Source organism: Anolis sagrei, chromosome 1 (assembly GCF_037176765.1).
Source record: "Anolis sagrei isolate rAnoSag1 chromosome 1, rAnoSag1.mat, whole genome shotgun sequence".
Taxonomy (NCBI): domain Eukaryota; kingdom Metazoa; phylum Chordata; class Lepidosauria; order Squamata; family Dactyloidae; genus Anolis; species Anolis sagrei.
Window position 1 is genome coordinate 242215923 of NC_090021.1, and position 14047 is coordinate 242229969.

At 37.4% G+C, this 14047-nt stretch overlaps 1 protein-coding gene across 6 annotated transcripts in view; it reads right to left on the reverse strand.

The window, feature by feature from the left end:
* Positions 1 to 1559: 1559 nt before the first annotated feature.
* CHID1 (chitinase domain containing 1) overlaps positions 1560 to 14047 on the reverse strand; it is a 130405-nt gene continuing 117917 nt past the window's right edge. For 5 of the 6 annotated variants that reach the window (XM_060769063.2, XM_060769055.2, XM_060769082.2 and 2 more), the window contains 3 exons: positions 3267 to 3347; positions 2475 to 2517; positions 1560 to 1812 (listed from right to left, as the gene is read on the reverse strand). In XM_060769063.2, coding sequence (XP_060625046.2) covers positions 1714 to 1812; positions 2475 to 2517; positions 3267 to 3347 — 223 coding nt within the window. In that variant the 3' untranslated portion in view covers positions 1560 to 1713. Of the gene's footprint in view, positions 1813 to 2474; positions 2518 to 3265; positions 3348 to 14047 lie in introns of those variants that run through there. The other variant, XM_060769092.2, reaches the window with a different exon arrangement.

Genomic DNA, 14047 nt, shown 5'->3' on the forward strand with positions numbered 1-14047 from the left:
CAAAGGAGTCTCCACCACACTCCGGGGAAGAGAGTTCCACTGCTGAACTGCTCTCACAGTCAAGAAGTTCTTCCTAATATTCAGGTGGAATCTCCTTTCCTGTAGTTTGAAGCCATTGTTCCGCGTCCTAGTCTCCAGGGCAGCAGAAAACAAGCTTGCTCCCTCCTCCCTATGAGGTCCCCTCACATATTTATACAGGGCCATCATGTCTCCTCTTAGCCTTTAGGAGGAGACATGTAGGAGGAGACACTTCCTTCCATCTCTGTGTGCATGTGTGCCTTCACACCATCTATTGACTCATGGTGACCCCATGAATTTCATAGTTTTTCTTAGGCAGGGAATATTCAGATATAGTTTTGTCAGTTCCTTCCTCTGAAATAGAGCCCTTGGCACCTGCTATTTGGTGGTGATCTCCCTTCCAAGGGCTAAACAGGGCTAACTCTACTTGGTTCCTGCTGCAATGTTTTAAAGGATAAAGGAAGTATCAGACAAAGAAGTGGTGATTCAGTTTTGAGCTCTGGAAACCACCTGATGTATATCTGGGGCATATGATGCAGGCCAGCAATACACTTCTGGTGGCAGTCAGAGAAAGATCCTGAGTAAAGCAATAAATGTTACCTGCATTTCCATTATTGTTTCCTTTTTATTTATTTTTTTGTTAAATTTCAGAACTGCACAGCTCTGTAGCAACAAAAAATGTTTTTATGTTTCTCCGTTCAGACGGAAGGCGCAAACTTGTGTGGTTGTAGAAGATTTGTCCAAAAAAAGGGGAGGGGGAGACATTGATATAGAGGAATATTATTATTAATATTAGTAGGTTTATTTATATCCCGCTTTTTCTCTCCACAAGGAGATTCAATATGGCACGGATTGGGAGGTGTCATCTCTCGGCTGTGTGATAAATCTGACACACATTATTTTATTAGATATGGAAAGGTAACAAGCATTTGAGCAGCTGAGTAGGTATCCATTCCTCATCTAAATGATGAGTTGTCTACTTTAAAATGTATTTCCTGGGGTGTTTTCTGAGGTGTAGCAAAAAATGGTACCCAAAAAAGCCTGGGTAAATTGCCCCTGGGCAATTGCCCCAAGAGGGAATGACTCTGATGAGGATCTATGCTCTAAGTGGCGTGATCAAGGCCAAAGCCTCAGAGGCAGCAAATTAAAGTGCACTACCCACTTCTTCACTCACTCCATGTGCAGGAGGAAATGGAGAAATCTTGGACAATAAATATTGTAGGGGATGGGGAAGAGAGATTTATGTGATAGCATTACAGAACTTCAAGTTTGCAGGACACCACAAGTAGAACAAATCCTCTAGTTATTTGAGTGTCCTGCTGCATCTACTTCACTTCTATCATTGATAGCCTAACTTTGCTTGGTAGCAGATCTCACTGCACTCATATGAAAACATTAGAGTTAGCTTTCACCATAAGGAAGAAACATAAGACTGTATACTTCCTCTTGCTGTAGTTAACTCTCTGGTAACTTTGTTGGAGCAGTAGGTTTTGGAGTGCTCCTTGCTTTAGAATTACTCATCTGTATGCAACACATGATGATTAATAAAACAAAAGATTCTTTATTGGGAAAACTTGAAATTGATCCCATATAAATTACAATCTTCCTCACCAAATATATTTCTGCCTGCCACTCCCACCCCATTTCCAGTCTATTGAAAATGACATGTCAAGAAATAAAAGAACATATATTACTTTAAAGTAAGTCATAAAAATAATCCAAGCCTTGGCCCAGCTCCCAAATGGCTATTCCGGTGCCCAGTTCCTTTGCAAGCTCTAACCGCAGTTGGATAGACTGCAAAAAAAAAAAAAGTTGGATAATTAATATTTTTAAACATATCCATTAGGAATAGAGTGGCATTTTAGGGGAGGGTTAGAAGAAACAAAAAATTAAGTATCAGATAAGAGCTTTCATGTCATTTCAGATTACGCAGGTTTGAATATTCCTCATCTGAAATGCTTAGGCGAAGAAATGTTTTCGATTTTGGATTTTTGGGATTTTGGAATACCCATCTTTACATATATGTGCATAATGAGATATCTTGGAGATTAGACCAAAGTCTAAACATGAAATTCATTAATGTTTCATATAAACCTTATACACACAGCCTGAAAATCATTTTATATAATATTTTTAAAATATTTTTGTGCATGAAACCAAGTTTGTGTAAACTGAACCATCAGAAAGCAAAGGTGTCACTATGTCAGCCACCCATGTGTCCAATTTTGGATTTTGGAGTCTTTCGGATTTTGAAATTCTGGATAAGAAATGCTCAACCTGTAATAATGTATTCTTAGGGAGCAGAAATAGTAATGTGCATCCGTTTATTTAAGTAATATAGGTGCCCCTCTTGGAGCAATTGTATACAATCTAAGACTATATTTTCACTGTACCCCATTAAAATCATATTAGGCCTTTGGCCATATACTACATTTCTAAAATAGAAATACATTTACCTTTAAAGTTGGATAGAAGACTGCATGTTTGCCTCCTTTATTCCTGTAAAGCGCACAAAATGAAAAGAAAAGGGGAAAAAAGAGAAAGACACAACCTTGGAAATAGATAATACTTTGAGAGGCATGCCTTATCTATTTTGTTGTTTTTTTAACCCATATTACTTTGTTTCTATTGAATGAGCATGCAGGCATAGTGATGGGGACTATTGTTATCAGGGCTTTACAGTTGGAGCGGGAAGCAATCTTGGATGATGTCAGCGTTTGGAATTGTGGGCAGACTCTGACCTTGATTTCAAAATTTGAAAAATCCCATATAACATTATAAGAATATATGTATTATTTTCTGTGTTATATCATATGAAACCTGAAGAAAAAAAGTAGCAAAATCATCCAATATTACTTATGTGATTTATAAAAGCAAATGTTTAAAAAAAGAATGCATATCAATATTGCTAGTTTCCACTAAATATAAAATAAAGCACAATGGTTTGCTGTACCTGTGAATAGTTCTAACTAGATTGCAGTTATTATCAATATTTTCATAATAATTCCTTTGCTGAATGTGCTTATTTTTGTTAAAGAACTTATCCAAGACCAAAATGGCATGATTCTGCTATTGCTGTAATTTATACTAGTAAACTGGTTTAAGAAACCACCATAACTTTCATGCCACTTGTTCCTTTTAAAGTAACTAATTTCTTCTGTTTATATGCATCACGCAAGGGTTATAAAGAAAAAAAAACTCTGGAGTCAAAAGTAAAAAAAAGGAAAGAAGTAATGGTTGCAACTCACTTTTTGTATTCAAAATAATGTTCAGATATTTGTTCATCCCAAACCAGTTTAGGCTTATGCTCCTTCAAGACGTCTATATACCTACAAGGAGTTTTCAAAACAAAACAAAAAAAATCAGGATTCTGCTCCAGCTAACATATTATAGTCACAGGATTAACATGCCCACAAAGTTGAAGTTCTTTTGCAGCATTTAACCTTGCTGCATAACGCCTAAACGCTGATGAATTTGCTTGTTTGTTTTTTGTTTTTTTAAAAAAACTAATACCTTATAGCAAACAAGTGCACCTTACCATGACAAACATTTTTCTTTTTCAAATTCCATTACATACCCGCTAATAAAATTCTTTCAATATTTGATAGTTTTTTAAGAAATTCCTTTTCATTTTTATTAGTTATCCCAAACCAATCAAATGCTATATACAGTGTGTGTGTATGTGTTTGCGTATATATATTCTTAAACCATTCATTTTCTGGCTCTTGTCTTTCAAAATGGAAAGGTTTTATGATATTTCAGTTCTTTTCTATTTTTCTCCATTTTCAGTTGAATAGTTGAAAAGGAGGTCATGTATTATGCATGATTTTTACAAATGGACACCTCACGTTCACAATCTGTCTATTACACTAAAACCTAATGGAAGACCCCTTCTTTTTAATTCCTTTTGAAAGTACCTCAATCTACCATTGTTCTTCTGAATGGTTGACTTTTATGCTGTTAAAAAATCACATTGCAAATACTCTGGGAAGATGAACATCACTTGGTTATTGTCAAAATCCCCCAGAACTTTGTTTGAAATATTATCCCTAACTTTCTTTTCATACTACTCTCTGTCTAGGAGCATGAATTTAAGAAAGGAAAGTCTGGGTTTTAATATACGTTCAAGCCCTAATTTTAAACTAGTCATGTGTGCACTGGTTCCATGAAAGTTACCAGACGGCATTAGAAGATGAGAACTTGGCATTTGACTCCTGTTGACTGAGCCATTGTGATAGACCATAGCTTTATTATTTAACTTGCCTTGGAGGTGCTACAGCAGCAAAGACAACTTCTATTGTTAAGTGGCACTTTCAAGGAAATGAATCACTCCTGAATGAACAACCCAGCAATAGGAATGGTCCCTTTTCCAGTTCCATAGTTCACAGAAAGGCTAGGGCTAGTCTTTGTACTGCTCTCTGTCACAAGTGGCACCCTTCATCTCGAGTGCCGAAGAAGACATTTGGAACTTGTTTCCAAAGCATTTGGAGAATGGTAGAAATGTCTTTTACAAATTAAGAAACCTCAGCTTTTCTCTAAGGACTGCCTTTGAACTTGGCTTCTATAACTCTCCTTGACAATGAATTCCTGTCTTTCTCATCAAACTATAGCTGAAGAGGAAACGATTCACCATCCTCTGCAGTTGATATGGTCTTCTACGATCCTCCTTCTGAATGACATCACAACTGCAGTGCAATTGTTTGTGTGTGCACTTTCAAAGCATATTGAAGCACCATGGCAGAACTTTTTCTCCTGACCCCATATAATTTGAGTTTCAAAGGCATAGTGTAAGGTCAAACATAAATTCCTCACAGTAATCCTTGCCTGCAATTGTCCAAGTTGCTATGATCCCAGCCAAAATGTGTGGACATCTATTAAGTACTATTATTAGTGCTTTTACTAACTTTATTTATATGCAAAATTAGGATTTAAGGTGACATCAATTTAAAGCAAGAGCAAACTAGTCAAAATATACAAGAGTCAACAATAAAACAGAATTAAATTGTCTACAATATTAAACAATTTAAAACAAAGCAGTTAAACATATCATTAATAACTACTATTATTGCATTTATACCCTGCCCCTCCACCAAGGAGATTAAAACTGCACACATGGCATATTTTCCATTTTTACTTTCTTCTGCTCTAAATCAGGTTGAAAGATATTGACAGTTCAAGGTCACTTGTAGTGAACTCATTTGGCAAGCAGAGAGTTAAAAATAGGCCTCCCTGGTCTTAGCGCAACATTTTTTTTGTGTGTTAAGAGGAATTTGAGAAATTGCAAATCACTTCTGGTATGAGATAATTGGACGTCTGCAAAGACGTTGCCCAGGGGACGCCCAGATGTTTTTGATGTTTTACCATGCTTGTGGGAGGGTTCTCTCATGTCCCTGCATAGAAAGCTGGAGCTGACAGTGGGAGGTCAACCCACTCTCCCCAGATTTGAACCACTGACCTGTTGATCAGCAGTCCTGCTGTTTTTTTGCGATTTTGGAAATCCATTGTCTTTTGTGGCACAAGGGTTTAACCTATTGCACCACCGGGAGCCACCAGCCCAACATTGTGATCATCAGATTTAATTTTTATTTCTCTACCCCGAAACCCAGTGAACATAAGACCTAGCAAAAGAAAATTTTCTCAACTCATAATTGCACTCAGAGCAATCAGCTTGAATATGTATTTTACTAGAAAGCTTCCATTTTAGATGCTAAAGGCAGTAAACTGATTTCCATCAAATAATAATCAGCTTTGCTCATCCTAAAATTTCAATCAAGACTAAAGATAACTATGTGTGCAGGGATAGAAAACTGCAGTCTTTTGCAAATTGAAGAAACATATTTTTCAAAACTGTAATTCTGAATAGATTTCAGTTTTGGTGATGAAAGGCTGATCTTACTGGCCCATCTTGCACGAGTATTGTAAGTTATAACCCAATGACATGAAACTGAAGCACTGAAAGCAAAACAGCAGCTGTAAAAAGAAGAATTAACAGCGTAAGACTGACACAGTCATCCTGCATGTATTTCTGGGGGAAAAAACCCAATGACTTCTTCATATCATTCAAGACAGAAAGACATAATCAATATGCACAATGTCTATCATATGTCACCTTGCTCTTTACACAACTGAAAGGTGAGATGTTGATTCATACACAGGTTATCTTATTGCAACAACAGTATGTGTTCCTGTGTCTTCAAGTCACCTATCTACTTATGGTGACCCTATTAATTACACAGGGTTTTCTTAGGCAAGGAATACTCCGAAATGATTTGTCAAGCTGTGGAATCCATGGATGCAGAATCCATGGATAAAAAGAACCAACAGTACGAGCTACTAGCATATTTTCATAGCAGTGGGGCCTTTTCTCCTTGGGACTTGCCTCTAAAAGAGGTAGCATACAATAGATCAAAGCTTTGATTTTAAAAAAATGATCAAGTTAAATAACCAAAGTAGAAAAAAATAGAACAGATATGTAGTGAAGTAGACACAAACATAAATTAATATGTATCAGTTTCTGCTGTCACTTCTTCATCTGCACTTTTTCTCCCCATCATATTCTAAAAGACAAATCTCCTTCCTGCTAGCACCAAATATTAACCCGGAGCTGACCCTCTTTATCTTGCAAAATCAGACAAGATCGAATGTCTGTAGGGTATTTGGGGTTAGAGAAATATAACAACCAATGTATTATAGATTTGTGTAATATTTACCCCTTCCCTTTCTCATCCAGCAAGCTTCCATGCTTAACTTAAAGGAATTCACAGGCTAGAGAGAGATTGCAGAGAGATCTCCATCTTTCCCTTTAGATATTGAAGAGACCAATAGCTTTGTCATGGCCTTACATCTCCATTCTCCCCAAAGAAAAAACAGATGAGGCCATATGAGCTGCCCTGCCCAGAAGAAAACTTCTAATATCTGCTCCAATGACTTCCTAACCTTGTGGGATGTTTGAGGACAAGTCTTCAGTAGCATCACCATCTCCCCCACCTTGTTAAAGCTAGCAGTTACACAAATAGAAATGAACTGTTTAAGGAACACAGCCAGCTACCCCAGGGAGATAGGGCCAACTGAAGATCAGCTCTTCAAGTCTGGATGAAAGAACATCCCTTTACTGTGTGCCACAGGGGGGCAGTCCCTTGCAAAAAACCTCACTGGGAGCTTTCCTTGATCTTGAATGTAGGCATAACTAACATACTATGTTCTTTTGCTCTTGATTTCATCTGATGTGGGCTTGTTTACTAAGACTTTTCCTGGTATGTCCTTATTTGAATAAACTTGCTACGTCTTTCCCCACAAGTTGTTGTTGTTGTTATGTGCTTTTTCTATCCACAAGGAGACTCAAAGCAGTTTACATTAAAAGCATTTCTATACAATTTAAAATCTATAAATATACCAACTTTAAAACAGAATTAAATATCAATGGTATTTTAAAATCAGTTAAAATCCGTAAAAATATATTCAACACTAAAAACTAAGTTCCGCTCTCCTCCCCACTTGCTCTCAAATTAGTCTGGAAGCAGACACTTCCAGGAGGCTTTACCAGTTTTTGCCACCATTATTGCCAAGCCAGTGTTGGTAAAGAATACTGTAAAAAGATACTGATCTAATGTCACGGTCCTCTGAGTGCCCTGGGCCTGGGTAAAATTTGTCTAAGTTGGAGACAGAATTGGGAAGACAGTTGTCTGTATAGAAAGAGGTAACAAAGAGCTGATTATTAAAAGCAAGAATATTGTGGAAGGACAAAGACTCCTAGCTTATCTTCCTCTTACTTCCAAGCTTCAGTGAAATGGTTTCGCCTCCTACAAATCCTGCCTTGATTTGATGCTGGTGAACACGAGGTCTTTGGGAGGGAAGAGCTCCCCAAGGCACTTCATATATATTGTGGGTTGGAAACAGTCTTGGCAAATACGAAAACTTCATTTCAGGAAATTCTTAAGGCAGAAATAGGAATGAGTGGCCCTTCAGATACTGACAGTGCCCATAGCCAGCACAGCCAATGGCAAAGAATGATGGAAGCAAAGGTACAACAAAAACTGTCTTAAATGGAGGAAGATGTTCTCTGTAATCAAAATTAATGTTATTGATCAGATTTCCCTATAGGCAACAGTTGTGAGGTGAGAGCAAGAGAGAGGCAAGAGTAAGAGAGTGTGTGCATGCACAAATGAAAATCCCTATAGTTGTTGTCACCATTGATGCATCTGAAATGTTCCTCATATTACTAATTGTTATAACTGGATTCTGACAGCATTCTATTTCTTCACTACAAATTCACTTTGTTTCAGTTTTGATGTCACATAGACATTGATTTATTTTTGTTTCTATTTATCACAAAAGACAGAGAAGACAGAATAAGTAGAGATTAAACACTTTGATTTAAATCTGCAGTATAAACTAAACACCAATCCAGACCAATCTATAAAGTGGTCTGCACTCATGCATTTAAGCATGAAAGGCAAGGGCCACAAGAGTAAACATCTATGATTCATGGCTGACACTGTTGGTACAAGAAGCACTTTCCTGGCATGTGAAAAATGTATGGTTTTGCAACATTCTAGAAAGGAGTGATCCATTAACTGTGAAAGAAGAAATTGATCTATTGCACACAGCTTCAATTTTATGCCATGCTTTTGAAGAAAAACAAAAGCAAACATGTCGAGCAGAACAAGTAGGCCCATATTTTAAATTCTAAACCCACGATTTTGTTCTCTTAAGTTGCCAGTTTCTGAATCTTCTTTCTATCTACTTTAAGGGCCAATTTGGGAAGAAAAGTTGGCTAAGTGCTATCATAGTACAACGACACAGATACCAGGTTGCCAGTATTCTTTAAACTGCAATAGATTCTTTTAAGGAATCTGTTATGGCAGGTCTTTGGTGCTTCTTCTGTGAGCAGGGGCAGGGGTGTGTGTGTGAAAAGAGTCTCCACCGATTCTGCTCTCCACTTTGGTGGCAGCTCTTTGGTACTTCCCTGCCGGGGCAAAAAGAGGAAGTGGCGAGAAGCTGAAAAAACAGTGCTCTATCTGCTATGGTGGCAGCTCTTTTTGTGCTTCTCTGTTGAGGCAGGGAGCAAAACAAAGTCAGGGGAAGCTGAAAAAAATACTATCCCCTCTGCACTCCTCACTGCAATTGTGGCACTTTGGAGTATTTGGAGTATTTCCACTGGAGCAGGGACAGTGAAAGAAGTTGGGAGAAGCCAACCCCTCCCCCCAAAAAAACACAAAAAAACAACACACCAAGTGCTGTCCTTTAAGCATTTTGTTCACCTGTGGAGAACCTAAAAGAAGCACATACCCCATCTACTCTCTCCAGCGTTCTCTTTCAATGCCTAGGTGGAAACATGGTAGTGGCAACTAGTTCTTTAAAATGGTGATGGTACTTTTGCCTCTCCACAGAATGGCTGCGAGGAGCCTTGTGCTGAACCCCAAAGTTTTACCCTCAAGGTATCCATGGGTTATATCAAAACCCATAATTTTGTCCCTAAAACCTGACCTCCATTTATACATGAGGTTGATTCATTCAGAGGTATATATGACAATAAAATGAATTTATGGGATTTGGGTCTCAGAAAATACTTTCCTTAACCAAACTTTGTTGTAAAATGGTATCTACTTTCTAAAACAAATGATAAAATGAATTCAATTACTTATGTACACCTTATATCATTTCAGGATTATGCAGGTAAACTGAATACTTGTATTCATTTGACGTTTTCCATCTGAAGTTATTTTTCTGTAGCTGTGAGTTAAACTGCAATTTTCCTTTCTGGCAATAGTTATTTGTGACAATTGTTTATTAACTGCTGTTTTGTCCTCTCATATATTTTTGGTATTTTCATATAATATTAAGGATTTATGTTCAACTGATTATAACCCAAGATCAAACTTTTTTTCTTCCCAGTATTTGCTAGAAAACAAAAACTACATTTTTCCTTTCGGTTTCTCCAAAGTTGGTAACACTTAAATGTCAACCTTTAAAACAGGACTAGCTTTGATAGTTCAATCCAGATTAAGGTCTTGGCATTTTAAAAAGCCACCATCTGCCCTGGATATCTTTGATGCAAGCCATAAAAATACTTTTCCTTCAGATGACCCACAAGTTAATGGTGCAATAATTTACTTTGATTAAGCAACTCACATTTCAAAATTTCTAAAAAAGAATAAAGCATTGGCACTGGAAAAATGATGAAACATGTTTTCAGTGGGAATAAGGTTTGTCTACTTACAGTGAAATTGATTTTTCATTCTTTCGTATACTCTTTGCTAATCTAATGACTAAACATATCACCTTGTGTAGAAATTGTTTCTCTTAGGCATACATTTAAATTTTACTTCAAATTTCATTACAATTTGGAAAACAGTACTCCTGCCTAAATAACATTTCTGTTATTTTTAAAATGTTTGTATCAGAATAACAACAACAACAACAACAATTATGATTTTATTTCTTACCTGCCTCTCCTCATGATTTGAGGACTAGGCTAGACTGGGGGGGGGGGGACGACCTCCAGGCAATTTGCAGTCTGGGGGGTTTCAATGATGAACAGATTGATAATCAACCAAGAGGCACCACTATAGACTCAAGTCAACCTGCCAGATCATGATTCGTGAAGGAAGTTTCAATCACTTTATCATCAAAATACACAGCACTCAAACCATAGAAGAGTGTTTAAAAGCTTGCTCAGAATTACTTGTTGGAAACATATATAAAATTTAAATATTTACTGCATCTGCCAACTATTTAAGAACTTATTGAATAGGGTTAGGACCCCTACAAATGTGGGGAAAATGGGGACTACTCTTACAACAACAACAAAACTTTATTATGGTCACTGACCAGTACAAAACGCAGCACAAGCACCCTGGGAAGGGAAACACAGCTCCCCAGTCAAGCAGTTATTAAAAAGTAGACTAGAAAACAGTTTAAAAATACAGTATAAAAACACAGATTAATTTAACAGGTATGGAACTGGGGGGGGGGGGGGGAGACTGATAGGACGGGTCAAAACACTGGGGGGCACTAAAGGGGATGGGATGGACACATTACAAGTCTCAGCTGTCACATGTTCCTTTAACTACATTCCCAACAGGGTATTGCCTTGCAGGGTCAACCATCATCCATTTAATTTTAAGTGCTACAGCACACAACTTAGCAAAGTTATTGTAGTGCTAGATTCTGAAAGCAGCAGGGATAAATAGTATTTTTTGCTGTGCCCTGGGTATTTTAGAAGCCATGGTGTAATGAGATTAGTTCTAAGGTCTCTGTAAAACATGCATTGAAGAAGCACGTGCTCCGTTGTTTCTATATGTTTGGATTCACAGGGGCATAGTCTCTTTTTGAAGAGGGTTTTCTGATACCCCCCCCCCCCCCACTTCATACAGCCAATGGGAGGGCATGGCATCTTAACAAGGTAAAAGCCCTTCAGTGTTTGGACACCTCCAGGTCTGTTAGGTATGCCACGGGGGCAGTGAGGTATCTATTGGCCTCCCTAATAATAAAGACTGAGGAGCAGGCTAGGTCCAATTGGGGCGCTATGTCCAGGATCCATTGCTTAATGAGATCTTTGGCTTCGTCCCATCTCATGCTTAGCAATTGTTCTTGGGAGAAACCTCGTGTTGTGATCTTTACTGCCACTGTTAAGTCCATGTGGACTGGAAGTCATCACTCATGGTTAGGGCAGGGGCTACATTTGCCCTTCTGATAGCTTAGAACATGGAGGACTACAGCACAAATGGTCAAAACACATTGTGTGTGATGGGGTTGAAAATACAATCCATTTTTCTAAAAATGAATGGATTCAAATGCTACAGTAAAAAGACCATTCCTGCTGCATTACTCCCTCAGGGAATGAGGTCCCTAGAGATATTTAGAGACAATATTTTAATCATATCAGTGAATAATCAAATCTGTAAAAGTCAAACCCACGAATGTTGAGGATTACTGTATAATTTTGTGACATGTTTATGTTAGAAGTTATTGTTTACGAATATCTGGGGTATTTCTGAAACATTTCCTTAATGTATTGAGTGATACACATCTAAGGAATGTATAAAGTGTCATTTAAGGAATATTTACTTTTGGAATAATGTATACTGAGATAAGGCTTGTATGGAAAAACTTTGTTAATTGTCAGGAAGTATCCACTTAAAAAAATAATAATAAAAGAAAAAAAGCCAAAAAAGAAAGAAAGAAAGAAAGAAAGAAAGAAAGAAAACCACACCAGTTGACCAAATGGGCAGAAGGGGGAAAAAATCTGTGAATGATCAAATCTGTAAAAGTCAAATCCACAAATGTGGAAGATTACTGTATAATTTTGTGATATGTTTATGTTAGAAGTTATTGTTTACGAAGTTTTAGGGTATTTCTGAACCATTTCCCTAATACATTTTTGCAACATACTGACTGTGACTTACACCTTCAAAATTCTCCTTAGATGAGAGGTTAGGCAGTCTCCACTCAGGAGAGAAGCCTTTAGGTTGGGTGTGAAGAACAGGTGGCTGGACTCTGCTACTGAAAGCTCTGCAAGCAATGTACACCAGCAGCAGTCCAACAGGATGGATGTAAAGGATGTGGGTAGGAGACAGGAATACAGCTATGGAGAGGGCACAATCAAGGCATTGCTACCAATGTAATTCTATCCTCAAACTGAATTGTTCTTCTGTCCTCAAATTTCTAACATCATAGAGAATGAGACAATGAAAATAATTCACATATTGAACTGTTATATTTGCAATGTTTTGCTAGTATCAGCATTTAGAGGATGATGGAAGAGTGGCTGGAGAAATAGACTTTTAGTTTTGAGGTATAGTAAGATGTCTTAAATAAACAGTACAATGAATCTTGAGTGCACCTACAACAGACAAGTTAAATAGCAACTGCCCCCAGAATCCCTAACTGAGCATACATGAACAGAAAGAAAAGCAGAGAGAAGATAAAGTTTCCTTACCAATTACCCCTAGCATGTTTCAGAAGTACAGATCTATACAGTTGCTTACTGAAACAGAAATTGTTAGAGAAGTGAGAAATGTCATCCCTGGATGTCAGCAAATTGATCTTTATTTTCTGTTTGTCAATGGCCCCAGAGAAAATGGTTTTCCACTCCTTAAAAGAAAAATTACTGGTTTTTTTTTAAAAACCCTGCAAAAAAAACCCCTGCAAAGATGCATACATTGACTGACAGTAAACAAAGAAGAAACTGATTCATTACATATGTTGCAATGACAGATAACTGGACACCTTCATATCTTAAAACACACTTTTTACGCAGGCTGACAAAAAATGGCTTTTGTACAATTTTGAAACATCAAACTGAAAAACACATTTGTATGGTCTGTGGTGAAATGTGGGAGAAGACCGCCTGGCATCTACTTTAACATCTTTCTAGCCCCAGCAATTTCATATTACATTATGGTTTCATACTGTTTTATCTATATGGATTTTCTTTCTCTGCCCCCAGCTTTTATTGATTTGTGGCTGCAAAGTTTCTTTTATAGTGATTTGTGATATTTAAATGGTGTTTTACTGACTTTATGAAGCCCAAATCAAGCACCATTTCTCCAAGTTTTCACAAGATTTCACATAGCTCATAACATGAAATGAGATTCTGCACACATCTCCTTCAGTAAAGAGGAGATCAGGCTGCTTTGTAAGAATATCTACAAAAAACAAGCTTAACGTGGGGAGACTCTTTCACTGAACTAAGCAAATTGCATGAAAATTAATAGCATTGCTCCTGCTTTACTTTTTATCCAAGTCTTTCTGAAATCAGAATTAGGACAGAGCTATACACTGTAAACATATCTTGAGCCATTTTGAGAGGATCAAAAGAACTGTGGGCAAGCCCCAAAGAAACATTTTGGGGGCATGGGAGATGCTGAGCTCTGAGAATAATTGTTCAACAACAACAACAAACTTTATTTATATCCCATCTCCCCGTGGGGACTCAGGGCAACTTACAAGATAAAAAAGAATAATATTCAATGCCATACAATGCCATAAATTAAGCAATACAAATAAATAGTATAGAACATTCAAT